At 39.1% G+C, this 15240-nt stretch overlaps 1 protein-coding gene across 4 annotated transcripts in view; it reads left to right on the top strand.

The window, feature by feature from the left end:
- KLHL2 (kelch like family member 2) overlaps positions 1 to 15240 on the top strand; it is a 104250-nt gene that overhangs the window by 22135 nt on the left and 66875 nt on the right. For all 4 annotated transcript variants that reach the window (XM_036889175.2, XM_057491198.1, XM_036889180.2 and 1 more), the window contains one exon: positions 6854 to 6975. In XM_036889175.2, the coding sequence (XP_036745070.1) occupies positions 6854 to 6975 (122 nt within the window). The remainder of the gene's footprint in view (positions 1 to 6853; positions 6976 to 15240) is intronic.

Raw genomic sequence — 15240 nt, 5'->3', positions numbered from 1 at the left:
TAGGTAGATACTTCAGGAAATACAAAACATGTAAGTGTTAGATGTTGTGTGTGGAAGGTCTATGTTCCCAAAGTGGTGATACAGATGCTGAGGCTGTGTGGTAGTACTGGCAGAAGGGCATCTGACATTTTCTGGACCTACCAGACAGGGAGGGTTTACACAGACTTGGGCGGAAGGCCATGTGGAGAGAATGGGCTTAGTGTTTCAGTATAGAGAGAGGAGTCTGGAGGCCCCTCACTTCTTGGCCTATTGCAGTCTTGCTGTTCCTGAACAGAGTCAATCAAGAATGTAGGAAGGATAGCAGAGGGGCTGTGAGCCACGCTTGGGAAGTGATTTGGGACGATGGCTTTAGCTGATGCTGATTTGAAAAGTTGATGCTAACTAAGTGGGACTCTGAATCTTCATGTCCTGGGTTTCACTTGAGTCTTGTACTTGACGTCTGACACATTACTCCTGGACAACTTTCTAAACTGTCTCTAGGCTTGTAATAGGAGGGTTTGGTCCAGAATGTGTTGGACCTCACTTAGGAATTCCCTAGCAGAGAGCTGTGCCCTGTGAGTGGTCGTCCCTCACATGGCCTGTTCCTGCTTCTCTTCTGCATTGCTGGACCTGTGGGAAACTCACTTTGTCATTTGTACTTCCGTTTTCCCACTGGAAAATGGGGGTCATAATATTAACCGCTTCCTGGATTGTTGTAAAGATTGAATGGGATCATATATGTGAATTTCTTAGCCCTTTAGTTGGCACATAGAAAATGCATAATTAATTTTGGCAGTAATTATAGTTAATCATCTTTATTTCTTTTTGTTCTGAATCCTCAATGCCTTTATATTCTGTAAGAATAGAAAATTGAGAAAGCTTAAGACTAGATTTTTTTGATAAAAGTTTTATTTTCCACAGTTACAAAAATACAGTGAATAACTTAAAACTATAAGATGAGGGTTAATTTCCTTTCTCCCAGAAGGCTACATCTCCAGTCTCCAAGTCTTAGTATCAAGAGACAGGGATGCTAGGAGAAGAGGCAAGGAATCTTAGGACTTTATCTTTCTATTCTGTTTACTTTCTAGTCTCAACTACATTTCAGTTTCCCTTTTTTTTTTGTCTAATGGTTCTCAGCTCTTTGTGTTTTAGTTGACATGCAATTCATGAATATGTGAATTTTGCCTAATGATGGAATGAGGCCCTGAGGACATTCGGATTCTATAAATATTCCTAGTGTATCTCAGTTCAGCTAGCAGGGGGTTACTACTTCTTGCAGTTCAGCCTCTCTACTTGAGAATATACCTTCTATACTTGATCGAATTTCAGACTGTTGTGTGCCAAAGTAGGTGCAAAATAGAGATACCATGTTAATTTATGGCACATATAAAATGAACACCATACTTGTGTTTTTTAAATTTTCCTGAGGCATATTTTATGTCATAAAATTTACTCCTTTCAAGTGTAGTGTTCAGTGATTTTTTAGTATATTAACTAAGTGGTATGGCCATCACCATAAATCAATTTTAGAACATTTGTATTGCCACATAATAGTTCTGAGGCTTATCCATGTAATACTCCCTATCATCAACTTGTTCCTTTTTATTGTTAAATAGATACCATTGCATGAATTTGCCATATTTTGACTATATCATTCACCAGCTGATGGGCATTTGTTTTTTTTTCTAATTTTTGGCTATTTTAAATAATGCTGCTATGGACATTCATATGCAGTTCTCTGTGTGGACATATATTTTTGTTTCTCATGGGAGTGCATCATTCTTACTCCTGCCTGCAATATACTAGGGCTGCCTACCATTCCTCCACAGCCTTGTCGATACTTGTTACTCTCCTCCCTTTTTACTGTGGTGATTCTAATGGGTGTGAAATGGCACCTCTTATATGTGGTTTTGATTTGCGTTTCCCTGATGACTAGTGGTGTTCTTCAGCAACAGTTGCTGTTTACCTTTTTGACAATCTTTGTATCTTTTTACTGTTGAATCCACTGAAGTGTCAGTGCTTTGGTAGGAATTGGGTAGAGAAGACATGGGTAGTTGGTCTAGGTGGTTTAGCATATGTGTATTCATTGATGATTTGCCAGAATATGAGTCTACTGCTTCTTTGTCTGTTTTCTTCTTCTGAGGCCCTGATAAACTTCATAATAAAAATGCAGTGAGGCCAACAAGCTGACCTTTGCATGCTGCCACTCCACCATACGCCATGGGTTTATACCCTCTGGCTCACTGGGTGATCAGGGGTGCTGGCAGTGGTACAGGGTGTTGCTTGCTCTTCTTTCATTTTGTTGTGACTCACCTATTAGGAAATGTATGCAGATGCTCTTTTTTGGCCCTTGCTTTTAACCTCCCACAAATTGTAGTTGAATTTTTCATTCTATCACCTAAAAAAGACATCTGTTACTCGTTGTTCCAAGTATCTGGGTAAAGAAGGGAGGTGAAAAGTAATTTTGGGGTCCAGTCATAGGTTTTTTACCATGAAGTATGGGCCTATTTAGAGCACTGTCAGGTTGTTACTTCAGAAAGAAAATATCAAATTGAGTTCTTGTGTTTTTAAATTGTTTGGCATCAGTGTGGCATCTAAAATGCTGTTTCTCTTACAAACACATTTGATGCTTATTTGGTGCCATAGGCTAAGATATCTGAAATCCAGTGGAAAGTATTGAATTTTTATTTCTATTCTTTTTTTGATTTGTCATACTGAACATGATTTATTAAGGTAAATTAGAATAGGAAAAACTAGATCATTTGAATGATTAAGAAGTGAGAATTTTAAAAAGTTGTGTGTATGGTTATTTTTGTCAAAGATTTGTGATTGCATTCATCTAGGTATATTTATTGAGCATCTAGATATTATCCTAGGTCTTGGAGACCACAGGGATGAGCAAGACAGACAAGCCCCTGTTCCCATGGTTCTTACTGGGAAGAGGAGGAAAGGATAGACAGAGAGTAGACATTTAAAAAAAAGATAATTTCTGATATCACTGACTGATAAGGTGTTGCACGAAAGAGCATAAGTTAGAATGCTTCAGTCTGCACAAAGCAAAAAACTCCACTTAAACTGTTTTAAACTGTAAGGAAATGTAGTCTCTCCTAATGTGAAGTAGGCTGGGCTCCAGGCACAGCTTGGGAATTTCATCAGGGATCCACTTCCTTCCATCTCTCCACCCTGCAGTCCTGAATGCAAGGTGCCTACCAGAGGGGACCCAACATCTTGAGGAAGGAGGAGGGTTGTTTGTCTCTCCAGGAGCTAGGAATCCTTTTTCAGAAGTTACTCAGGCTAGACCAGAACTGGCGGGGAAATGCATTTAACCATGCTTGTCTTAGATTAGTTATGGAATTGGGGAATTATGTCCCACGACTGCCCTAGAAAGTGGCTGGCAGGGGCATTCCAGATCAGCTGCCAGAATGAAATATCTGTGTGTCTGGAGCTTCTTTGTAACCCAAGACTGATAGTGAACAAAAGAGCAATAATGGTTGGGATGGCAAATGGAACTTAAAAAGTAATGGCATACAGGTTATTCATTAAGTGGAGCTGTAAATTTATCATTTACATCTTAGGGTTTCAGCATAGTAAAAGCTTCTGTATTACACTTACATATATTTTTTCAAGATATTTTTATATGCTGAACAATAACTGAAATTAGAATCGTAGGATTTTTTAAAAATGGGTTGTAGGGTTTGCCCTCTTAAACCTATTCACTTTTTAGAACTTCAGAATGGATAAATAAAGTCAACAGTTTGTGCTGGGCTTTAGGAGTCCTGAGTGAAAGTTCATAGCTTTGCACACATTGTCTGTAAGCTCTTACAATTTGGAGGACTTCATATTTTTTTTTCTCAAATAAAGTAGAGATGGTGTAGTGTTCACTGGTGAAAGTGCCTATCTTGGCTGGCATTTATAGTGGATATTTAAGAAATGTTTGTTGACCAAAAACTTTCATAGTTAGAATACCCAGGTTAAAGACTAATTTAAGTGTTATTAACTATGTTAATAAAGGTGCTACACTTAAAATTGTACATGGACATCCATTCAGCCAGTATTCACTGGGTTTTTATTGTATGTCAGCCATGTAGGATACACAGGTAAGAAAACCATCATCTCGGCTCTCAGTGAGCTCAAGAAGCCAGGTGAGAAGTAGGTGCTATGCCAAAGCAGGTTTGCAGGAGTTGCCCAGATGTACTACTCAGGGTGAGAACCTAACCCATCCTTGGGCCCCAACAATAAGGCTACCTGGAGAGGTTCCAGCTGAATCCTGCGGATGTGTGGGGATCTCCTGGGTGGTGAGGGTATGGGTAGACAGAGGACTAGGCTCAACAGAGGTGTCAGGGTGGGAAATTGCTTGGTGTGTGGAAAACTACGGAAAGTTCCTTTCCAATATATTTTAAGACTAGAAGTGGGAGAGAGCGGGGGCAGAACAGTGAAGCAGGGGTGGGAGCAGCTGAAGGCTTTCGAGTGCCGTGGCCAGGTCTGTGGAGTCTGCTGGAGGCAGGGGGAGAATTAGGAGGTTGCTGAGCTGTGTTGGCTGGGCAGTGGCAGATGGGATGGAGAGGTTGTTGAGCTCTATCTGAGGTTAATTCTGCAAGTTTTGGTGATTGATGGGATGGGTGGGTAAGGAAGAGGAGGGGACAGTCAAAGCAGACAGCTTTGGAGTTCTACATGATCAAAACACAGAAGCAAAACACTAATCTGGAGGTAAATCATGGGAAGTTAAAAATTATTAAGGTAAACTGTAAAGTATCACTGGATGTTTTTTGAAAATGCATTATCAAAAATAAATCTCCCAAAACCATACTGTTTAAAGAGTTCCTCTATAAAGAGCATAGGGCAGTAACTAAGGTAATAAATAGCAACTAGAATTAGATCTAGATAGCTTTTACAACTCTCTTTAGTTTGTGTTTTGATTCTTAGTTGCTGAAATTTTTGAACTATTAGTGTAGTCTGTGACAAGCTGTTTTTGTTTTCTGTTTTTGTAAACTAATATGAAAAATAAAGATTAAAATGTTTCTAAAGGAGTATGTGATAGAGATTGAATTTGTTGAAAGTAGATACAATTTTCTAGGGAGAGAAGTAAATATTAAAATGATATATAAGAAATATATGAATTAGCAAAGTTCATTTTAGAGCAATACCTTAAAAACTGTAATATTGAAAACTGCTTGGTAGTGGACTACTTTTCAGTCATATAAGTACATGAATGTCATACTTGTTTTTGTCTAAGCTAAGTCAGTCATGCCTAAGTCCTGAAGGGTGAATTCAGTCATTGAGAATTAAGTACATAGCTTTATGCTTGTGTGGCCCTGGTCCTGCAGGGCTTCACACATTGCAAGGGCCCTACAGACGAATTAGATGTGGCTTTTGTCTAAAGTCCAAGTGGGAATTCCCAAAGATGAAGAATTACATTTTCATTTTCTTAGACTCTGTACTACTCCATTTTCTTTGAGAAAAAAAAAAGTGCCAAGGCAGCAGATGCTTAGCCCAGCGCTTATTTCCCTGCTATTTGGGCACATACCCCTCTTACTAGCTCTTCTCCCTCCCTTTAATACCAATGGATGCTTTGTCCCCTGGGGAGTAGCATGTAGGTTTTGAGATGTTTTAGCTCTAGGAACTTCTTTCGGAGATCTTGTCACAGTCTCCAGGGAAGCATGTCATTAAGAGTACATCAGTATTACTGCCCTCCTCCCAGGGTTTGCGTTTGCTAAGGAATTTTGTGTAATTTGGATTCCCATGGGCTCTTCTGATAGTCTGTGGTCACTGAGGGTGTACTATATCTGAAAAAGAAATGAACTTTCAAGAAATCTTGAGGCCATTGTGTTTTTCTAACAGGAGATGCTGGATTAGGACAAAGGTGAGGGATGGCAGCATTTTTTTCATGCTGCTTTTATCTTTAAAACCTAATGGACTCTAAAACTGAACCTTACAGCTAAGGTGTCCCATAGCACTCAACACTATTTGTAGATTGCCCTTGTCATTTCTAAGTGAAGTCGTCCCCACATTTGATTGCTTATGTGTCCTATATCATGGGTCATTTTATGTTGTTCACACATGGGTGATCAAACCTGCTTCTTACTCTCCCTGAGTCCCCTTCTCTTTTCTGCTTCCCTGTTTTCTTTCCACAAGAGAGGATCTTATTTATGATCCCTGAATGGTTAATTCATTCAGTAGGTATTAGGAGGGAGGCCTTGTACCACTGTTAAGCAAGCAGTGATGTAGAAGGGTGTCTGGCTTCAGTAATAAATGCTAGTATGGAAATGACTTCAGGACGAAGTTACCGCAGATGATGAACAGGAACAGGACTTAGGCTGGGAGGTCTCTGTAACAGCCTTGTTACTAACCTTTCCTGATCCTCCCCTTGCCTTCCATTCCCTCAGCATCTTATGTGATTAGTGTTCTGTTTCCTGCACGAGGGTTGTGTCCTCCTCAGTGAGGGCAGGACCTCTGTTGAGCGCAGGAATGCCCATTGCAGGCTGCTGGATGCTGTTGCCAGAGACCGCGACATTGTGACTCTTCTAATTGTGAGCAGAAATACAGAAATAGAGTGAACTGTTTGAAAAAATAACGGGTAGCATCAGATACTGAATCTGTCATTCCACAAGTACTGTAGTTCATGCGATTGGACATGTGGCATGCTCATTGTGGTGACGTGATTTTCAGGTACCAGTGAGTTGCAAAAGTACATTTTATGGTTTGCTCAGATAAGCCTGGAGGGTAAGTAGGGGAATGTTTTAGGCCTGCAGAAGAGTGGCTGATAATGTGACCTGCTGAATACAGTGACTGGTAAGAAAATGGGTCAAGTGTTTCTTGGCGCTCGTGTTCCACAGCAGTGTTGCTGTAGTGTCACTCTCACTCCTTTGTGTTTTAGGTGAGATGAGTGAGAGCCGAGCCAAGAAAGTTCGAATAAAAGAGGTAGATGGCTGGACCCTGCGGATGCTAATTGATTATGTTTACACTGCAGAAATTCAGGTTACAGAAGAAAATGTTCAGGTAAGAGTAGACACCTCATACCGTTAGGTTTTTTATATATGCTGGTTCTCTAAATCCAAAGAGCACACCCATATACATTTTGTACCAAAGTAATAAAATTTGTTGTTAAAACTGCATTTCAAAGAGACATTTGAGATGATTGTATTTCTTTAATCCTGCTGATTTCAGTGTCTTTTATATTCTTAAAGTTCTAAGATACAAATTCTTAGTTCTCTGAATGATGCCTGTTCATTTGTGGAAACACTGTCATACTCATTTTCACTTGATTGATGCTGCCCACATTTTTCTCTATTCCCTTGCAGTTATGGTCTGTGAAAGATGTTGACTACCTTTATTTCTTTTACTATTCCAGCATCTTCTGTCAGAGATTCTAGAGATCTCAAATTTTTAGCTAAAACTTGACACTGCATCTTTCTTTTTCTAAAGAACAAGTATTTTACATGTATGATGTAAATGTTCAAATAATACAGGTGTATATTTAATAGAAAGTGAGAGTCCTTTTTTAAGACTGCCCTCTCCTTCATGCCCACCCCAGCCACACACATTGATCTACTCTCCTTCCACAGACGGTAGACTCTCTCACCTGTTTGGCATGAATCCTTTAGACCATTTTCTGTGTAGTTACACACACACAATTTTCTTGACAGCATAAGTATACGTGTGCTATGCCTGTTGTTTTGTAACTTATTTTTTTCACTGAACAAAGGTCTTGGAGTTCTTTACTTGGCAGTACAGATGGGTCCAGCTCATTCTTTTCTGTGGTATCCCATACGTTAATCAGCACATTATTTTTCACCTTTATAAAAATGCTGCAGTAAATGAAAATTTTTATGTTTGCATCCAAAAATTTCATGGGATAGATTCCTCAAAATGCATCTTGTGGATCAAAGGATACATGCATGTTTTAATTTTTGATAGATATGCAAAATTGCCATCTGAAAGTTTGTGTTTATGCTCCTCCAAACAGGTAAACTGTTTTAAGAACAGAAAGAATTGAGACTAACAAATAACTCTCAAGTTGTACTTGCACAAATAGGAAATTGTGGGTTCAAACTTTTGCCCCTTGTAATTAGTCCCTAGTAAAGCTACAAAATATTTGAATTTGAGATTGAAATCTTTGTACTTTAACTTAAGATGTGTGATTATGAAATCTGAAACACTGGCATGGTAAGTAAGGCCTCTTGTTGGCTTCTCCCAGATGGCCTCGTTTGCCTTTGCTTGGAAGAGCTGTTTGCAGGTGTGGCATTTGGAAAACCACAGTTGATGTTGAAATCACATAGGGAGGGTATGAGTCACTTGCTAGGTGAGCGTGTTTTCCACCTGGATGAAAGTGTTCAGCACATGTACTGACATGTCTCATTCTGGTCTTTTCTGTAAGCCATACTGTTTTCTGGGTCCAGGGGCATTGTCTTCAAGGAGACCCATGGGTTTCTTTTTGCTCCTTTTTTATCATTTCAATAATATGTGCTCTATGTCTGACCTTCAACAAGTGAATTACTGATAGATTTCTTTCCTTCACATAATACGTCATGTCACATGGAGGGAAAATGCAAAAGATAATTAAGGCCAGAGACTAGAATTCAGCCTTGAGTGCTGTTTGCAGTGGTTCCTGTGGAAGAGACATGGGATGAGGCACTAAGAACACTTCCCCTGTTTCCTTTAATAACTGTCATATTCCAGTCCTGAAATATTAGTCATCACAGCCTTTCAGAAAACCTCTTGCCCTGCTGAGTTGCCTTTTGTGTGTAGTGCTCAGCTCTTACAGTAATCCATTCAGAGAGGTGTACTTGGCAGACATAAGTGCTTAATGTCTGTAGTTTATTTTGAAGAGGGATGTCTGTTCAGCATAGGAATATCTTGGTATATAAAGCCTTGTTTTGTATTCCATTGAAAAATACTTGTTTTGGAAAAGGCAGTTGGGAAAATAAAATTTGATTAATTTAAGCTGCCTTTTCCATAGCAAGTAGTTTTTAATGAAATACAAAGTAAGGGTTTACCCCATCAAGATACACCAAACTGCTCTTTTCTGTTTTGTGTGTTTTTGTCTGTCTACACTTTGTTAATTTTCTTGTAAGTGCTGCTCACCTTAAGGAAAGGAGCCAGATACCTTGTGTTTTTATTAATGTTAAGCTAAACTTTCAAATGGCCTCAACTGGAAGCTCTGCTCTGAATATATCTGCCTTGAGAGTGCTGATGGTGGGGACAGAACTTTATGTAATTCAAAGGTTTGTTCTAAGTGTATTTTCCCATTAGACCTAGAATCAAATCTCCTGTCAGGTGAACCTCCCTTTGGTAAGTTTCTGCTTTAGTAATAAAGGGCAGTTTTAGGATAGCAGGATCTTAGTTGTTTACTTTGGGAGTGCATGTTTGGATATAGAATCAAAGAATGCTGAGGTTCAGCTGTCTTAAGAGTCAGTTGGTGAGAGAACAGGACCATAAACCCAGTTTCCCAGATTCCTTGTTTAGGGTCCCTTCTGTAACACCATACAATCTTTTTATTACACAACTTAAAAATATACATAATAGCTGTTTGAAGTGAAGGTTGTTAACTTTGAGTCAGAATGAGGGAATGAAGTAATATGAAAAACTCCAAAGAAGGAACAATTGTTACTGTATTATGTAAGTAATAGGACTTGAATTATTGGCTAAGGTTTCCCTGGTATTGTTTTTTGGGGGAGGGATGTTGGTGTTACTGTGTTTTTGTTTAGGTTTTTCAACTATTGTTTTGAGTTTGGGTATTCGCTTTTATTATTGGCAAGGTTGGGGAATAATTTGAGCCAAATGAATTTAAGTTTGTTTACTTTAAAAGAACAAAGAAGCAAAAGAATATATGTCTTACCATGACCAAGCTTTTAATTGAATTTCTTTGTTGTTGTTATTGAGTAATTTAAATTTAACTTATATCTAGAGTTTACAGTCAAATTTTACAAACTCTGTGGGTCTGCCAGTGGGTTTCAGCCCCGGGCACGTTCACTATGGATTCAATGTGACCAAAGAAATGACAGTAAAACATTCTTGGGAAGAAAGGGTTATATCCAGCTTTATTTCCATGGTGGCAGGTCAATCAATAAAATCCCGTCCACTCAGAGCGAGTCTGCATGCAGCAAGCTGGTCTCTGCCTCTGGGCCTCTGTCTTCAGCGCTGCCACCACTCCAGCCTCTGCTCTGTTCTCCTGCAGCCGTGCAGCCCTGCCACCATATTGCCCAGAGCACTGGGCAGGGCTCTTTATATAGAGTCAATAATAACGTATTGCTTACACCTGTGCACTGAGCTAGCCAACCAGGCCAGGTGAGAATCGTGGCCACAGGACCTTTCATTTTATCCACATCTGGGACAGAGAAAGCAAAAGGCTTCTGTAAAGAGGGGCTTGTAAACTTGGATTCATGGACTCCTTTGAGAATCTGATAAAAAACTGTGGACCCTTTCCAAGTAAAGTGCACATTGGCACATATGCACAAGGTTTTGCAGCCACTTTCAGAGAATTCACCTGCTTTGTTCCTCCCTCACCCCAACTATTAGAAACACTTGTCTCTTTACATACAAAGGGTTTTCACATGGGTTTATTTTCAGCTGTGTGGTAAGCATTTCACATGTGTCTCATTTTATACACCATGTCAGGTATTACTCCATTTTGCAAATGAGGAAGCTCAAGAACGTTAATTAATTAGGTAAGCATCACACAGCAACTACCAAGTTGTAAGTGTTGCTTAAAAAGAGAGTTTATAAATTCAAACATAAAAATAGCTTTATATTGAAAAATATTTTTTTCATTATTCAAAACTTATTGAAGGTTCATTCTTCTTTTTTTTTAGATAATTATTTTTTATTGAAGGGTAGTTGATGCACAGTATTACATTACATTAGTTTCAAGTGTACAACACAGTGGTAGAACATTTATATACATAATTCTAGGTTCCAGCTATCACCCTACCAAGCTGTTACAATATCTTGACTATATTCCTTATGCTATACATTACATTCTGGTTACTTATTTATTTTACCATTGGAAGTCTGTCCTTTTTTTTTTTTTTTTTTTTTTTTTTGTGAGGGCATCTCTCATATTTATTGATCAAATGGTTGTTAACGATAATAAAATTCTGTATAGGGGAGTCAGTGCTCAATGCACAATCATTATTCCACCCCAAGCCTAATTTTCGTCAGTCTCCAATCTTCTGAGGCATAACAAACAAGTTAACATGTAGAACAAATTCTTACATAATGAATAAGTTACATAGTGAACAGTACAAGGGCAGTCATCACAGAAACTTTCGGTTTTGCTCATGCATTATGAACTCTAAACAGTCAGTTCAAATATGAATACTCATTTGGTTTTTATACTTGATTTATATGTGGATACCACATTTCTCTCTTTATTATTATTATTTTTAATAAAATGCTGAAGTGGTAGGTAGATACAAGATAAAGGTAGAAAACATAGTTTAGTGTTGTAAGAGAGCACATGTAGATGATCAGGTGTGTGCCTGTAGACTATGTGTTAATCCAAGCTAGACCAGGGCAATAAAACATCCACGTATGCAGAAGATTTCTCTCAGAACAAGGGGGGTGAGGTTCTAAGCCTCACCTCTGTTGATCCCCAATTTCTCACCTGATGGCCCCCCTGCGACTGTGCCTGTCTTAGGTTGTTCCTCCCTTGAGGAATCTTACCCGTCTCTGGCTAACCAGTCATCTTCCGGGGCCATACAGGGAAATGTGAAGTTGGTAAGTGAGAGGGAAGCCTTATTGTTTGAAAAGGTTAGCTTTTTACTTCTTTGCATATTTATGCCCTGTGGCTTCTATGCCCAGCATTTGTCTTGAGGTATCTTTACCACTTGGAAGAATTATGATACTCGGTAAATTTGATATGAGGCACGAATTCTATTTAAGGGTTGTAATTAGGAAGGAAGAAGAAAAGCTATAGAAGTAGCAGGCGGAAGAAAACATGGGAAGATTGATTATTTCTTTGACATATCTTCTTGTAGAGTAACTTCAGCATATATAGGTTTTAAGCTACTACTTAAATTGCGCACACACATTAACATAATAGGAGTATAGTTACATAACCAAAGCATATCTGTAATTACCAGCCATCTCCAGTGAAACCAAGAAAACCAGTTAGGTACCTTAGGCATTTGTGAAAACTTATCTATGATATGGTGGATATTGTCCAACTGAACTTGAACAGTCTGAGAGAAATCAGACAAATTAAAACAACCCATTCCTGGGGACTGTTCACATGCCATATGTTCTTTTAACAGTAAATAGTCTGTAGTTGTAAGACTTTGGAGCGCTACAATTTGCACTTCTCCAAATTCTTGGTTGAGTTCCAACAGTATAGATCCAGTCAAATTTGTTGTTTTACTGTATGCACAGGCCAGCTTAGATATCTCCTTCCTCATTCCCATGGCAAGTCCAGGAACTGGTGGGATGAGTGCATCTACAGCTGTAGCAGTGCGTGGATCTTTGTTGGGGTTTTTTGATGATCATCTTCTGGCATGAGTCTTCCAGAGAGTGCAGATGTTGGAAGTTCTTTTTCATATCGTATCTTAGTTCATTTTCGGGGTAGCCCAATTAGGCTTTGATCCTCTGTATAAACACAAGCAGATCCTTTGCCTACACTTTTATATGCCCTTTATACCCTTGTGTAGAACTCGTTGGAGGTTACCACACAGGAACTGCCCTTTTTTTTTTTTTTTTTTTTGCTTTGTTTTTGGTATCACTAATCTACACTTACATGACGAATATTATGTTTACTAGGCTCTCCCCTATACACCCCTTTACAGTCACTGTCCATCAGCATAGCAAAATGTTGTAGAATCACTACTTGCCTTCTCTGTGTTGTACAGCCCTCCCTTTTCTCCTACCCCCCCATGTATGTTAATCTTAATACCCCCCTACCTCTCCCCCCCTTATCCCTCCCTACCCACCCATCCTCCCCAGTCCCTTTCCCTTTGGTACCTGTTAGTTCATTCTTGAGTTCTGTGATTCTGCTGCTGTTTTGTTCCTTCAGTTTTTCCTTTGTTCTTATATTCCACAGATAAGTCAAATCATTTGGTATTTCTCTTTCTCCGCTTGGCTTGTTTCACTGAGCATAATACCCTCCAGCTCCATCCATGTTGCTGCAAATGGTTGGATTTGCCCTTTTCTTATGGCTGAGTAGTATTCCATTGTGTATATGTACCACATCTTCTTTATCCATTCATCTATTGATGGACATTTAGGTTGCTTCCAATTCTTGGCTATTGTAAATAGTGCTGCAATAAACATAGGGGTGCATCTGTCTTTCTCAAACTTGATTGCTGCGTTCTTAGGGTAAATTCCTAGGAGTGGAATTCCTGGGTCAAATGGTAAGTCTGTTTTGAGCATTTTGATGTACCTCCATACTGCTTTCCACAATGGTTGAACTAACTTACATTCCCACCAGCAGTGTAGGAGGGTTCCCCTTTCTCCACAGCCTCGCCAACATTTGTTGTTGTTTGTCTTTTGGATGGCAGCCGTCCTTACTGGTGTGAGGTGATACCTCATTGTAGTTTTAATTTGCATTTCTCTGATAATTAGCGATGTGGAGCATCTTTTCATGTGTCTGTTGGCCATCTGTATTTCTTTTTTGGAGAACTGTCTGTTCAGTTCCTCTGCCCATTTTTTAATTGGGTTATTTGTTTTTTGTTTGTTGAGGCGTGTGAGCTCCTTATATATTCTGGACGTCAAGCCTTTATCGGATGTGTCATTTTCAAATATATTCTCCCATACTGTAGGGATCCTTCTTGTTCTATTGATGGTGTCTTTTGCTGTACAGAAGCTTTTCAGCTTAATATAGTCCCACTTACTCATTTTTGCTGTTGTTTTCCTTGCCTGGGGAGATATGTTCAAGAAGAGGTCACTCATGTTTATGTCTAAGAGGTTTTCGCCTATGTTTTCTTCCAAGAGCTTAATGGTTTCATGGCTTACATTCAGGTCTTTGATCCATTTTGAGTTTACTTTTGTATATGGGGTTAGACAATGGTCCAGTTTCATTCTCCTACATGTAGCTGTCCAGTTTTGCCAGCACCACCTGTTGAAGAGAGTGTCATTTCGCCATTGTATGTCCATGGCTCCTTTATCAAATATTAATTGACCATATATGTCTGGGTTAATGTCTGGATTCTCTAGTCTGTTCCATTGGTCTGTGGCTCTGCTCTTGTGCCAGTACCAAATTGTCTTGATTACTATGGCTTTATAGTAGAGCTTGAAGTTGGGGAGTGAGATCCCCCCTACTTTATTCTTCTTTCTCAGGATTGCTTTGGCTATTCGGGGTCTTTGGTGTTTCCATATGAATTTTTGAATTATTTGTTCCAGTTCATTGAAGAATGTTGCTGGTAGTTTCATAGGGATTGCATCAAATCTGTATATTGCTTTGGGCAGGATGGCCATTTTGACGATATTAATTCTTCCTAGCCACGAGCATGGGATGAGTTTCCATCTGTTAGTGTCCCCTTTAATTTCTCTTAAGAGTGACTTGTAGTTTTCAGAGTATAAGTCTTTCTCTTCTTTGGTTAGGTTTATTCCTAGGTATTTTATTTTTTTGGATGCAATTGTGAATGGAGTTGTTTTCCTGATTTCTCTTTCTGTTGGTTCATTGTTAGTATATAGGAAAGCCACAGATTTCTGTGTGTTGATTTTGTATCCTGCAACTTTGCTGTATTCCGATATCAGTTCTAGTAGTTTTGGGGTGGAGTCTTTAGGGTTTTTTATGTACAGTATCATGTCATCTGAAAATAGTGACAGTTTAACTTCTTCTTTACCAATCTGGATTCCTTGTATTTCTTTGTTTTGTCTGATTGCCGTGGCTAGGACCTCCAGTACTATGTTAAATAACAGTGGGGAGAGTGGGCATCCCTGTCTAGTTCCCGATCTCAGAGGAAATGCTTTCAGCTTCTCGCTGTTCAATATAATGTTGGCTATTGGTTTATCATAGATGGCCTTTATTATGTTGAGGTACTTGCCCTCTATTCCCATTTTGCTGAGAGTTTTTATCATGAATGGATGTTGAACTTTGTCAAATGCTTTTTCAGCATCTATGGAGATGATCATGTGGTTTTTGTCTTTCTTTTTGTTGATGTGGTGGATGATGTTGATGGACTTTCGAATGTTGTACCATCCTTGCATCCCTGGGATGAATCCCACTTGGTCATGGTGTATGATCCTTTTGATGTATTTTTGAATTCGGTTTGCTAATATTTTGTTGAGTATTTTTTCATCTACGTTCATCAGGGATATTGGTCTGTAGTT

Source organism: Manis pentadactyla, chromosome 1 (assembly GCF_030020395.1).
Source record: "Manis pentadactyla isolate mManPen7 chromosome 1, mManPen7.hap1, whole genome shotgun sequence".
In the NCBI taxonomy this organism is placed as follows: domain Eukaryota; kingdom Metazoa; phylum Chordata; class Mammalia; order Pholidota; family Manidae; genus Manis; species Manis pentadactyla.
Note: the sequence above shows the minus strand (reverse complement) of the source record. Positions and strands in the feature narration are given on the sequence as shown.